Source organism: Salvelinus alpinus, chromosome 26 (genome assembly GCF_045679555.1).
Source record: "Salvelinus alpinus chromosome 26, SLU_Salpinus.1, whole genome shotgun sequence".
NCBI lineage: Eukaryota > Metazoa > Chordata > Actinopteri > Salmoniformes > Salmonidae > Salvelinus > Salvelinus alpinus.
The window spans coordinates 38403015-38417080 of record NC_092111.1 but is presented as its reverse complement, the minus strand read 5'-3'; the positions used below and the strand labels follow the sequence as shown (position 1 = coordinate 38417080).

The 14066-nt window shown below is 43.8% G+C and overlaps 1 protein-coding gene across 1 annotated transcript in view; it reads left to right on the top strand.

Annotated features, from left to right (window-relative positions):
• The first annotated feature begins 849 nt into the window (after positions 1–849).
• LOC139555280 (phosphatidylinositol-3-phosphatase SAC1-A) overlaps positions 850–14066 on the top strand; it is a 37097-nt gene continuing 23880 nt past the window's right edge. The window contains exons 1-4 of the mRNA XM_071368960.1: positions 850–993; positions 8396–8493; positions 8863–8937; positions 9464–9591. Of these exons, the coding sequence (XP_071225061.1) occupies positions 965–993; positions 8396–8493; positions 8863–8937; positions 9464–9591 (330 nt within the window). The 5' untranslated portion in view covers positions 850–964. The remainder of the gene's footprint in view (positions 994–8395; positions 8494–8862; positions 8938–9463; positions 9592–14066) is intronic.

Sequence of the window (14066 nt, the reverse complement as noted above, 5' to 3'; positions counted from 1 at the left end):
TAGTAGATCTGTACCAGAACAGAGGGATAAATCAACAAGTGATATATGTTTCAGTAACATTGGATTTTTGGCATTTATAGCAATGGTTATCAACTATACTGGGCCGGCAGGTAGCCTAGTGGTTAGAGCGTTGGGCCAGTAACCGAAAGGTTGCTATATCGAATCCCTGAGCTGACAAGATAAAAATCTGTCGTTCTGCCCCTGAACAAGGCAGTTAACCCCACAGTTCCTAGGCCGTCATTGTAAATAAAAAAATTGTTCTTAACTGACTTGCCTAGTTAAATAAAAAAATACTGCAGTGATGGAACGTAAGCCGCAGAAAATAGAGGTTGTGCTGGCAGCCGCAGCGAGGTATTTGGGTGTGCGAGATTTGATGTCAGAGGAGTTACAGGGTGTGTTAAGTGTTGGTGTCCCATCCTTTCAGGCTGTTGGACTAAATAGATTTAAATAGTGGAGTATGGTATTTATTTATTTTATGTTTATTTTTTGTGAGTGTAGCGTTAGATAGTAGGGTATTTTGTTATATTTATTTATAGTTATTCTTTTTCAAGCAAAGTATTTTTTTTAAACTTCAGTTTATTTTAGTAAATACTTTATTAACACTTTTTTCCCCTAAAAACTACATTGTTGGTTAAGGTCTTGTAAATAAGCATTTCACTGTATTCAGCGCGTGGTGACAAATAAAATGTGATTTGATTTGAGTTATAGTCTAGTCTAGTAGGTGGCGGCAATGCAACATTTATTAGATGCCAACCGCGGTTAAACCTCATCGAAGAAGAAGGATTTATAAACGTGGAGCTCATGTAGTAAACCGTGATTGACCACACACTCCAGCACTGTAGGTGGCGGCATGCTTCTTAAACGTTTGTTTCCGGACCGCCATATGTCATAGATGAAGCAGAAGAAGAAGAAGCTGAAGAAGAAGTAGAAGAAGAAGCAGCTCAGATCGCGTTAAGAAGTGAAGATGGCGATAGCCTACGAGAGGTTCAATTTGTAAGTATTGTGCTTCACTTTTAAATGTATTTAAAAGACACCAATCAAGTATAAGCAATATCAAGTCGACGTTTTCAACTGCAGAGATGTACAATGGACATTTGTCATGATCTTGTCATGATTGTCAAAAGTCAGGTTGTCATTAGCTAGCTAACTTAGCTGGCTGAATGTTAGCTAAGTCAACAAACCCTTCAAATGTTAAATGCATTCAAGTGAGAAGTTGTGGGTGGGAGAGTTACTCATAAATATACATTTTTGGGGGTGGTTAAACGTAGTTATACCTTATCCCAACACTTTCTTACTAAAGCATACTACCAGAAGTAAACTGTCTGGCTCAGGACAGTTGTTTCACAGTGGTAAGCCACCAAGTTCTTGACATCTATTGCCATTTGCGGTGTAAGTTTGGGCACAAAACAAATCTTTGAAATGTGGACTCGCATATATTGCGTAAATCTGTTGGGAAGAAAAGTGCAATCATCACCTTGAAAATTAAGATTAGGGGCTCAATTCAATCCAACCCGCATTGCAGTATTTTCCGAATAGCACTGTTTTCAATGGTCAAATGAACTCAGATTGTTCTTGGGTACTGTATTAAAAACCTACAACCACTATCAGGGCGACCCTAATCACAGGTATGCTTTCACTTTTTCAGAATTAGAAGTGTGGGCACAGGATTAATATTATAAATAAAGGTCAAATATATATATATATATCTGCCCCCAACCTGTTCTCACAGCATTTCATATTATTCTGTACGTAAATCCGAGACGCTACATTTAGTTTGGTACATCATGTTACATTTTGTATGGTATATATTAATTTGTGAACGTTACGAATTACAATGTGTATGATATGTTAGGGGCGGCAGGAAGCCTAGCTCTTAAGAGCGTTGGACCAGTAACCAAAAGTTCACTGGTTCAAATCCCGAGCCGCTTAGGTGAAAAAATATTTTGATGTGCCCTTGAGCAAGGCACTTAGCCCTAATTGCTCATTTATGTTGCTCTGAATAAGAGCGTCAGCTAACTGACAAATTACGTTACGAATTCCAAGTTGTTGTTGCTAACAGCTGGCTGGGTTTTATTTATTTATTTATTTTATTTCACCTTTATTTAACCAGGTAGGCTAGTTGAGAACAAGTTCTCATTTGCAACTGCGACCTGGCCAAGATAAAGCATAGCAGTGTGAACAGACAACACAGAGTTACACATGGAGTAAACAATAAACAAGTCAATAACATGGTAGAAAAAAAAGAGAATCTATATACAATGTGTGCAAAAGGCATGAGGTAGGCAATAAATCGAATAATTATAATTTAGCAGATTAACACTGGAGTGATAAATCATCAGATGATCATGTGCAAGAAGAGATACTGGTGTGCAAAAGAGCAGAAAAGTAAATAAATAAAAGCAGTATGGGGGGTGAGGTAGGTAAATTGGGTGGGTAGTTTACAGATGGACTATGTACAGCTGCAGCGATCGGTTAGCTGCTCGGATAGCAGATTTTTAAAGTTGTTGAGGGAGATAAAAGTCTCCAACTTCAGAGATTTTTGCAATTCGTTCCAGTCGCAGGCAGCAGAGAACTGGAAGGAAAGGCGTCCAAATGAGGTTTTGGCTTTAGGGATGATCAGTGAGATACACCTGCTGGAGCGCGTGTTGCGGGTGGGTGTAGCCATCGTGACCAGTGAACTGAGATAAGGCGGCACTTTACCTAGCATAGCCTTGTAGATGACCTGGAGCCAGTGGGTCTGACGACGAACATGTAGCGAGGGCCAGCCGACTAGGGCATACAGGTCGCAGTGGTGGGTCGTATAAGGTGCTTTAGTAACAAAACGAATGGCACTGTGATAAACTGCATCCAGTTTGCTGAGTAGAGTATTGGAAGCTATTTTGTAGATGACATCGCCGAAGTCGAGGATCGGTAGGATAGTCAGTTTTACTAGGGTAAGTTTGGCGGCGTGAGTGAAGGAGGCTTTGTTGCGGAATAGAAAGCCGATTCTTGATTTGATTTTGGATTGGAGATGTTTGATATGAGTCTGGAAGGAGAGTTTGCAGTCTAGCCAGACACCTAGGTACTTATAGATGTCCACATATTCTAGGTCGGAACCGTCCAGGGTGGTGATGCTAGTCGGGCGTGCGGGTGCAGGCAGCGAACGGTTGAAAAGCATGCATTTGGTTTTACTAGCGTTTAAGAGCAGTTGGAGGCCACGGAAGGAGTGTTGTATGGCATTGAAGCTCGTTTGGAGGTTAGATAGCACAGTGTCCAAGGAAGGGCCGGAAGTATATAGAATGGTGTCGTCTGCGTAGAGGTGGATCAGGGAATCGCCCGCAGCAAGAGCAACATCATTGATTTTTACAGAGAAAAGAGTCGGCCCGAGAATTGAACCCTGTGGTACCCCCATAGAGACTGCCAGAGGACCGGACAACATGCCCTCCGATTTGACACACTGAACTCTGTCTGCAAAGTAGTTGGTGAACCAGGCAAGGCAGTCATTAGAAAAACCGAGGCTACTGAGTCTGCCGATAAGAATATGGTGATTGACAGAGTCGAAAGCCTTGGCCAGGTCGATGAAGACGGCTGCACAGTAATGTCTTTTATCGATGGCGGTTATGATATCGTTTAGTACCTTGAGCGTGGCTGAGGTGCACCCATGACCGGCTCGGAAACCGGATTGCACAGCGGAGAAGGTACGGTGGGATTCGAGATGGTCAGTGATCTGTTTGTTGACTTGGCTTTCGAAGACCTTAGATAGGCAGGGCAGGATGGATATAGGTCTGTAACAGTTTGGGTCCAGGGTGTCTCCCCCTTTGAAGAGGGGGATGACCGCGGCAGCTTTCCAATCCTTGGGGATCTCAGATGATACGAAGGAGAGGTTGAACAGGCTGGTGATAGGGGGTGCGACAATGGCGGCGGACAGTTTCAGAAATGGGGGGTCCAGATTGTCAAGCCCAGCTGATTTGTATGGGTCCAGGTTTTTCAGCTCTTTCAGAACATCTGCTATCTGGATTTGGGTAAAGGAGAAGCTGGGGAGGCTTGGGCGAGTAGCAGGGGGGGGGCGGGGCTGTTGGCCAAGGTTGGTAGTTAGGTTGAAGGGTTAGCTAACATCCTAAGTAGTTGCGAAGTAGCTAAAAAGTAAATAGTTGCAAAGTTACTAAAGTTGTCCGGGATGAGATTTGAACACGCAACCTTTGTGTTGCTTGATGTTCGCGTTATACGCCTACCAATCCACCCTGACCAACCACCCTCCTTTCGGGTTTTACCTTAAGTAACATTCTGTCTTATGTAACCATACTAATTGTAACACATCATACTAATTCGAGTGGCCTGGATTTACGTTAATCCATTTTTTAAATTGTATTTTATATTTCACCCTTATTTAAAACCAGGTAGGCCAGTTGAGAACAAGTTCTCATTTACAACTGCGACCTGGCCAAGATAAAGCAAAGCAGTGCGACACAAACACACAGTTACACATGGGGTAAACAAACGTACAGTCAATAACACAATAGAAAAATCTATATACAGTGTGTGTAAATGTAGTAAGATTAGGGCGGTAAGGCAATAAATAGGCCATAGTGGTGAAATAATTACAATTTAGAAATTAAACACTGGAGTGATTGATGTGCAGAAGATGAATGTGCAAGTAGAGATACTGGGGTGCAAAGGAGCAGAACAAATGTATAACAATATGGGGATGAGGAAGTTGGGTGGGCAATTTAGAGATGGGCTATGTACAGGTGCTCTGACAGCTGATGCTTAAAGTTAGTGAGGGAGATATGAGTCTCCAGCTTCAGTGATTTTTGCAGTTTGTTCCAGTCATTGGCAGCAGAGAACTGGAAGGAAAGGCGGCCAAAGGAGGAATTGGCTTTGGGGATGACCAGTGAAATATACCTACTGGAGCGCGTGCTATGGTGACCAGTGAGCTGCGTTAAGGTGGGGCTTTACATAGCAAAGATTTATAGATGACCTGGAGCCAGTGGGTTTGGTGACGAATATGAGCGAGGGCCAGTCAGCGAGAGCATACAGGTCGCAGTGGTGGGTAGTATATGGGGCTTTGGTGACAAGATGGATGGCACTGTGATAGACTACATCCAATTTGCTGAGTAGAGTGTTGGAGGCTATTTTGTAAATGACATCACCGAAGTCAAGGATCGGTAGGATAGTCAGTTACGAGGGTATGTTTGGCAGCATGAGTGAAGGATGCTTTTTTTTTTTGCGAAGTAGGAAGCCGTTCTAGATTTAATTTTGGATTGGAGATGCTAAATGTGAGTCTGGAAGGAGGGTGGCCATAGGGTGCCGCACAATTGGCCCAGCGTCGTCCGGGTTTGGCCGGTGTAGGACGTCATTGTAAATAAGAATTTGTTCTTAACGTTTTTGCCTAGTTAAATAAAGGTTAAAATATATATATGTGTGTGTGTATTGGGATGAAGTTTGAGCTCCCCACCTATTACAGCCCAATCCTTACTTCAGAAGGAACCTCCTAACCAATGAAAAAGCCCACTGCCACCTCTGCATGCGTAGCCTCCTCTTGGGTCACACGTTGGTGAACAACAACCCAGAGTCAGTAGGTGTAATTCAAATGAAAAACACACAATATGGAGTTGTTGTTATGCCAGCAGTATGTCCTGTTGTCCCCTGACTTTCCTGTGGCATGAGAATGTGTTGACATGTTGTGATGACCATAGGCGTCTAACAATAAGGATTTAGTCAGGCAGCCATTTTGTCTTCACCTGAAACTGCTAGGCCAGAGAAGTGGCACTCTAGGGCTCCGTAGTAACGCTTGTCCACTTGCCCGGGGCAAGTCAAAATTATTGCCGGGACAAGCAGATTATAGACTAAATTGTCCCAATGGACAACAATTAAGCTATTCCCATCAGAATTGTACCAGTGTTCTAAGGATGCGATGTGTTACACACTTGCCTCCCAATCTCTGCAGAGCCCATTGTAGTGTAATTATTGTTGGCCTGCATTGACAGGCACAAGCGGTCTTTTAAACATGCAGTCAGTCACAAGATGAGATTTAAAGTGAGCCTAGCTGCGTGTGCGCATTTTTGTTGCTACGGTATTCATTGTTAGTGAGTTATTTGCCCTGTTAAAGCTCATTTTTGGTCAGCAATGAAAAGTCCTGGAAAAGTCATAGTGTGGGCAGCTGCCAGGGGAGAGAGAGTGCGCAAGAGAGCGAGGCTTTCATACCATGTCATGTGTCTTCTCTGTCAGGTTGAGACTGGTCTACTACCAGGTCATGTGTATTCTCTGTCGTGTTGAGACTGGTCTACTACCAGGTCATGTGTCTTCTCTGTCGTGTTGAGACTGGTCTACTACCATGTCATGTGTCTTCTCTGTCAGGTTGAGACTGGTCTACTACCAGGTCATGTGTCTTCTCTGTCAGGTTGAGACTGGTCTACTACCATGTCATGTGTCTTCTCTGTCAGGTTGAGACTGGTCTACTACCAGGTCATGTGTCTTCTCTGTCAGGTTGAGACTGGTCTACTACCATGTCATGTGTCTTCTCTGTCGTGTTGAGACTGGTCTACTACCAGGTCATGTGTCTTCTCTGTCAGGTTGAGACTGGTCTACTACTATGTCATGTGTCTTCTCTGTCAGGTTGAGACTGGTCTACTACCATGTCATGTGTCTTCTCTGTCGTGTTGAGACTGGTCTACTACCAGGTCATGTGTCTTCTCTGTCAGGTTGAGACTGGTCTACTACCAGGTCATGTGTCTTCTCTGTCAGGTTGAGACTGGTCTACTACCATGTCATGTGTCTTCTCTGTCAGGTTGAGACTGGTCTACTACCAGGTCATGTGTCTTCTCTGTCAGGTTGAGACTGGTCTACTACCAGGTCATGTGTCTTCTCTGTCAGGTTGAGACTGGTCTACTACCATGTCATGTGTCTTCTCTGTCGTGTTGAGACTGGTCTACTACCAGGTCATGTGTCTTCTCTGTCGTGTTGAGACTGGTCTACTACTACTGCTTTAATGTATTATTATTCTCATTAATATTGTTTTTGCTGTTAATGGTAATCTCATGTCCACTACTACTTATTATTATTATATTATTATTATTATTATTCTCATTAATATTGTTGTTGCTGTTAATGGTAATCTCATGTCCACTACTACTATTATTATTATTATTATTATTATTGCTGTTGGTCCCACCATTTGTGTTATATGTATACTTTGACAATGTAAGTCATTTTAAGTTCATATGTCAATTGAATTGCGAGGGGAGAGCGCAAAAGAGAGAGAAGAGACATTTGCGCAACAGGTAAAGTACTGATATAGCCTACAAGACTAACTGGATAACCATCCAACCTACACAATATGTATTGAATTGGCTAACTCGCTAGTTAACTATAGTATTCTGTTATTAGCATGTATTAATCTCATGTCCTAAAATACCTTTCCGCCCGCTCTTTGTGTAGGCCATAATCGCATTTCGCTACGACCTCAATAACATCTGATTTTAAATGTGTATGCAACCAATAAAATGTGATTTGATTGGCCGACACACAGTTGATACAGGTGTGCAGTTGAAGAAACTGATGATGAATACTCCAGGTGTAAAACCATCTCTCAAGTGCTCCTAATTGGCTCGGATTCTCCTCTATTCTATACTGGCCATGAAATTCTGACAACAACAACAAAATAGCCTAATTAGAATAGCCTAATTAGAATAGCCTAATTGACAAGTAGCCTAACTCCTATGCTGTCAATATATCCCTGACTTGAACACGGACTATTTTAACCTTACAAATAGATCACCATCTAAGCTAGCTAACTCGCCCACCTTACCCATTTAATCCCTGGTTCATAGAGTAAGGTGAATTAATGTTTTGAAGACATAAAGACTATTCGGTGGTAATTGTTGTGTTGAAAGGGGGCCAACCCTCCTCCTGGAGAGTCCAGGAGAGATACTGGGGGAATGCAGGCTTTTGCTCCTGCCCTGCTTGAACACACCACATTGTAAAAATAAAAATAAAAATCAGCTGCTCAACAGGACCTAAACTGACTGTAGATCAAAAGCCTGCAGGCCCAGTAGCTCTCCAGAGGGGCTGACGGAAAACATGTGTTTTATACCGTAGCCTATCAGTGCAGTAATCTTACGTTGTGGGTGGTTAAGTGCATTGCTCAAGTCCACTACGGCACAGTTGTCATTATCTACATTTTATTGTCTGCCTGTAATAAACCTCAGGATTATTGTCTCATCGCTGTAATGTGCTGCATCTCAAGTGGCAGAAAGCCTTTCTGTATCATTGTGTTCCCTGATTGCTTTTCATGTCACTGGACGTTCTCTGTGACATGCTCCGTGGTGACCCAAGATCAGCATCTAAGGGAAACTTGACCCTACTCCACAACATGCCTGAACCTCTCCATTATTTTTCTACCCCCCCCCCCCCACAGGCACACTAGCCCAGAGAAGTTCTACATTGAGGCCTGTGATGATGGGGCCGATGCAGTCCTGGCCATCGACAGGGTGTCCAATGAGATGACCCTGACTGGTAAGACTTCGTGTACACCGTTGCGAAACGTTTTGTAACGGGAAACATAAACAAGCATTTGTTATTGGATGAATTCAGGTAGGTTCCCAGAGGCTTTATAGCTTCCTGATGGAGTAACTGAAGTGTGTAAGTTGTGAATAATTAATGTGGTTTTAAAACCTACAACTGCATAAAATGCTGGCAAAGTTTCTGCCCACCACTCTGTGGAGTGCAGAAAAAATATCTAGGTTTACAACTGAAGACTTACAGAATTTGCCTGGCCTACTCATGTGGATCGGTACAGGAGCTGGCTGTGTGTGGTCAATACAGGAGCTGGATGTGTGTTAACCATTGTGATTATAGTGTTTGTCCTCCATCTTGTTTCTTTAGGGAAGAAAGATGTTCCTCCGTCAGCCAACACCAGGCCCATCTGTGGCATCATGGGGACCGTCCGCTTGGTGGCAGGTAGGTCCACAGCCTGACCCAACACTGGACTGGTCCTTGTCACAGGATGTAGGCCTACCACTCGGTGCGTCCCAACAATATCTCCTTTCTCCTGAAGTGTGGAATCGTTCACTGATTCCCGCAAATCTTAAAACATTGGGATTGGTTTATGCACGGGCTAGAGCAGGGGTGTCAAACATACGGCCTGCGGGAGGTTTGAGTAAAAAAATAAACAAACTGTGAATAAATGATAACAAACCTACATTCATACAGTTTATTGACTTTATTATCTCTCTCGCTAATAATCACAGACATGAACGCTAGACAGTCAGGGAGCATCAAATGCCAAAAGTACAGATATGTTGTGGAGCCCGAGTGACTTTCAGATCAGTGAAGGGAATTGAACAAGTGCACACTTGGGGAGAAAGGGGTTATGTCCAAATAATCTCTCCTATCTTGTCTTTCAGGATATACCCCTGTACCTAACACACGTTACTGTTTTATATGTTGTGCTGACATGTTCACTGTGGTTTCCCCTTTTTCACAGGGATGTACCTGATTGTCATTACCAAGAAGAGGAATGTGGGCAGCCTCCTGGGCCACGCTGTGTGGAAGGCAGTGGATTTTGACATCATTTCCTACAAAAAGACTGTGCTTCACCTCACTGAGGACCAGGTGACAAGCAAACACACTCATACACTTTTAGGATATAAAAAAAACAAAAACATGTTTTACACTACAGACTACAGTTGGAAATGGAGGTGGAGACAGGCAAATGAGAGAACAGTAGGAAGAGTGGATGTGGGGATTAAACAGGCAAATGAGAGAACAGTAGGAAGAGTGGATGTGGGGATTAAACCCAGTCTCTGGCGGGGAATGTGATGCGAGAACAGTAGGAAGAGTGGATGTGGGGATTAAACCCAGTCTCTGGTGGGGAATGTGATGCGAGAACAGTAGGAAGAGTGGATGTGGGGATTGGACCCAGTTCCTGGCGGGGAATGTGATGAGAGAACAGTAGGAAGAGTGGATGTGGGGATTGGACCCAGTTCCTGGCGGGGAATGTGATGAGAGAACAGTAGGAAGAGTGGATGTGGGGATTGGACCCAGTTCCTGGCGGGGAATGTGATGAGAGAACAGTAGGAAGAGTGGATGTGGGGTTTGGACCCAGTTCCTGGTGGGGAATGTGACCAACAACGGGTTCTCCACTGGGGGGGTATTCTTAGAAGTTTTACACTCCCTATTCTAATACTCAACCCAGTCTGCTGGTTCTGGTTCAACCTCTTCCTGGTTACAGTAGCTATGGTACAGCTAACAGACAGTAGTGTTGAACTAGAGGACCTAGAGGACCTGTAACTATGGTACAGCTAACAGACAGTAGTGTTGAACTAGAGGACCTAGTTACAGTAACTATGGTACAGCTAACAGACAGTAGTGTTGAACTAGAGGACCTAGAGGACCTGTAACTATGGTACAGCTAACAGACAGTAGTGTTGAACTAGAGGACCTAGTTACTGTAACTATGGTACAGATAACAGACAGTAGTGTTGAACTAGAGGACCTAGTTACAGTAACTATGGTACAGCTAACAGACAGTAGTGTTGAACTAGAGGACCTAGTTACTGTAACTATGGTACAGCTAACAGGCAGTAGTGTTGAACTAGAGGACCTAGTTACAGTAACTATGGTACAGCTAACAGACAGTAGTGTTGAACTAGAGGACCTGTAACTATGGTACAGCTAACAGACAGTAGTGTTGAACTAGAGGACCTAGTTACAGTAACTATGGTACAGCTAACAGACAGTAGTGTTGAACTAGAGGACCTAGAGGACCTGTAACTATGGTACAGCTAACAGGTAGTAGTGTTGAACTAGAGGACCTAGTTACAGTAACTATGGTACAGCTAACAGACAGTAGTGTTGAACTAGAGGACCTAGTTACAGTAACTATGGTACAGCTAACAGACAGTAGTGTTGAACTAGAGGACCTAGAGGACCTGTAACTATGGTACAGCTAACAGACAGTAGTGTTGAACTAGAGGACCTAGTTACAGTAACTATGGTACAGCTAACAGACAGTAGTGTTGAACTAGAGGACCTAGAGGACCTGTAACTATGGTACAGCTAACAGACAGTAGTGTTGAACTAGAGGACCTAGTTACAGTAACTATGGTACAGCTAACAGACAGTAGTGTTGAACTAGAGGACCTAGTTACAGTAACTATGGTACAGCTAACAGACAGTAGTGTTGAACTAGAGGACCTAGAGGACCTGTAACTATGGTACAGCTAACAGACAGTAGTGTTGAACTAGAGGACCTAGTTACAGTAACTATGGTACAGCTAACAGACAGTAGTGTTGAACTAGAGGACCTAGAGGACCTGTAACTATGGTACAGCTAACAGACAGTAGTGTTGAACTAGAGGACCTAGTTACAGTAACTATGGTACAGCTAACAGACAGTAGTGTTGAACTAGAGGACCTAGAGGACCTGTAACTATGGTACAGCTAACAGACAGTAGTGTTGAACTAGAGGACCTAGTTACAGTAACTATGGTACAGCTAACAGACAGTAGTGTTGAACTAGAGGACCTAGTTACAGTAACTATGGTACAGCTAACAGACAGTAGTGTTGAACTAAAGGACCTAGTTACAGTAACTATGGTACAGCTAACAGACAGTAGTGTTGAACTAGAGGACCTAGTTACAGTAGCTATGGTACAGCTAACAGACAGTAGTGTTGAACTAGAGGACCTAGTTACAGTAACTATGGTACAGCTAACAGACAGTAGTGTTGAACTAAAGGACCTAGTTACAGTAACTATGGTACAGCTAACAGACAGTAGTGTTGAACTAGAGGACCTAGTTACAGTAGCTATGGTACAGCTAACAGACAGTAGTGTTGAACTAAAGGACCTAGTTACAGTAACTATGGTACAGCTAACAGACAGTAGTGTTGAACTAGAGGACCTAGTTACAGTAGCTATGGTACAGCTAACAGACAGTAGTGTTGAACTAAAGGACCTAGTTACAGTAACTATGGTACAGCTAACAGACAGTAGTGTTGAACTAGAGGACCTAGTTACAGTAACTATGGTACAGCTAACAGACAGTAGTGTTGAACTAGAGGACCTAGTTACTGTAACTATGGTACAGCTAACAGACAGTAGTGTTGAACTAGAGGACCTAGTTACAGTAACTATGGTACAGCTAACAGACAGTAGTGTTGAACTAGAGGACCTAGTTACAGTAACTATGGTACAGATAACAGACAGTAGTGTCAAATCCAATGTTAGGTAAATTCCAAGAATTCAATTCCCAATTCGATATTATCCCCAACAATTCCAAAAATTCCAATTTGAATTCAATTCCTTCATGCGTTCAGTCTGATCATGTTCAGTCTGATCATGTTCAGACAGCCTGGCTAAACTGGAAATATACCAATTTGTTAAAATGATTTAAAAACAAATCCTCTAGTCAATGTTTGATACTAAGTGCTTTACTGTAACTGGGAAATGTGCAAAAGTAGTGCACTATAAATGGAATAGGGTGCCATTTGGGACTCAGCCCCAAGTCATTGTAACTGAGCCCAGGGAGTTTAGAGCTGTTCCACAGTCAGAACAACGCTGGCTAACAGCACGGCTGACTAAAGGTCACAGTGAATTGCCTTTTTATTGTGGAAAACGGAAGTTGTCACACCTTTTACTTGATACGTAAAAAGAAAGACATTTTCTTATTAGAATTAGCAGTGACATTTTTGGGGTCTAAATGCTTCAAGTGTTTAATACTGTTCGTGGTTCAGTGGGTGTCGGCGGTTCAGTGTAAATTCACTTGGTGTTAGAAACCATGTATCATTTCAAATGGCTCCCTATTTCCTATACAGTGACCATCCCAAAGGTAGTGCACTACCAAGGGAATAGGGAACCGTTTGGGACACGAGGCTTGAATTGAATGTATTTGGCCGTCAGTCATCCAGAGAGAGAGGGACTACATTCATTGGCAAAAACAGGGAAATAAAGTGCTGACATAATGCAGGGAAGCAGCTGCAGCTTCGTAGGGGGGGGGCGAGGAGGGAAGCAGCTGCAGCTTCGTAGGGGGGGGGCGAGGAGGGAAGCAGCTGCAGCTTCGTGGGGGGGGGGGGGGGGGGTGAGGAGGGAAGCAGCTGCAGCTTCGTAGGGGGGGGGGGGTGAGGAGGGAAGCAGCTGCAGCTTCGTAGGGGGGGGGGGTGAGGAGGGAAGCAGCTGCAGCTTCGTAGGGAGGGGGGGGCGAGGAGGGAAACAGCTGCAGCTTCGTAGGGAGGGGGGGGGGGCGAGGAGGGAAGCAGCTGCAGCTTCGTAGGGAGGGGGGGTGAGGAGGGAAGCAGCTGCAGCTTCGTAGGGAGGGGGGGGCGAGGAGGGAAGCAGCTGCAGCTTCGTAGGGAGGGGGGGTGAGGAGTTAGAGGGTCAATCTAATTTGTTTTTCCTTTAATTCCTTGCATCCTCTCTCGTCTTCAGAACACATTGGAGAAGACATGAGTTTTAAGGTGTAATGTCACAAGTACAGTGAAAGGCCTTAATCGCAAACTCAAAACACAACAATGCAATAATTAATAACAATGTATTACTAGAAAAAAATAACACGAGGAATAAGAAATATGAACTCGACAAAGTAAGAAAGCATACTATATATAGGACATATTTAAGTCAGTTCCAATACCATATTTACATGTGCAGGGAAACTGGAGTGATGGAGTTAGATCTGTATAGGGGGAAGGGAACAGGAGTGATGGAGGTAGATCTGTATAGGGGGAAGGGAACAGGAGTGATGGAGGTAGATCTGTATAGGGGGAAGGGAACAGGGATACTGGAGTGATGGAGGTAGATCTGTATAGGGGGAAGGGAACAGGGATACTGGAGTGATGGAGGTAGATCTGTATAGGGGGAAGGGAACAGGAGTGATGGAGGTAGATCTGTATAGGGGGAAGGGAACAGGCATGATGGAGGTAGATCTGTATAGGGGGAAGGGAACAGGCGTGATGGAGGTAGATCTGTATAGGGGGAAGGGAACAGGGATACTGGAGTGATGGAGGTAGATATGTATAGGGGGAAGGGAACAGGAGTGATGGAGGTAGATCTGTATAGGGGGAAGGGGACAGGAGTGATGGAGGTAGATAT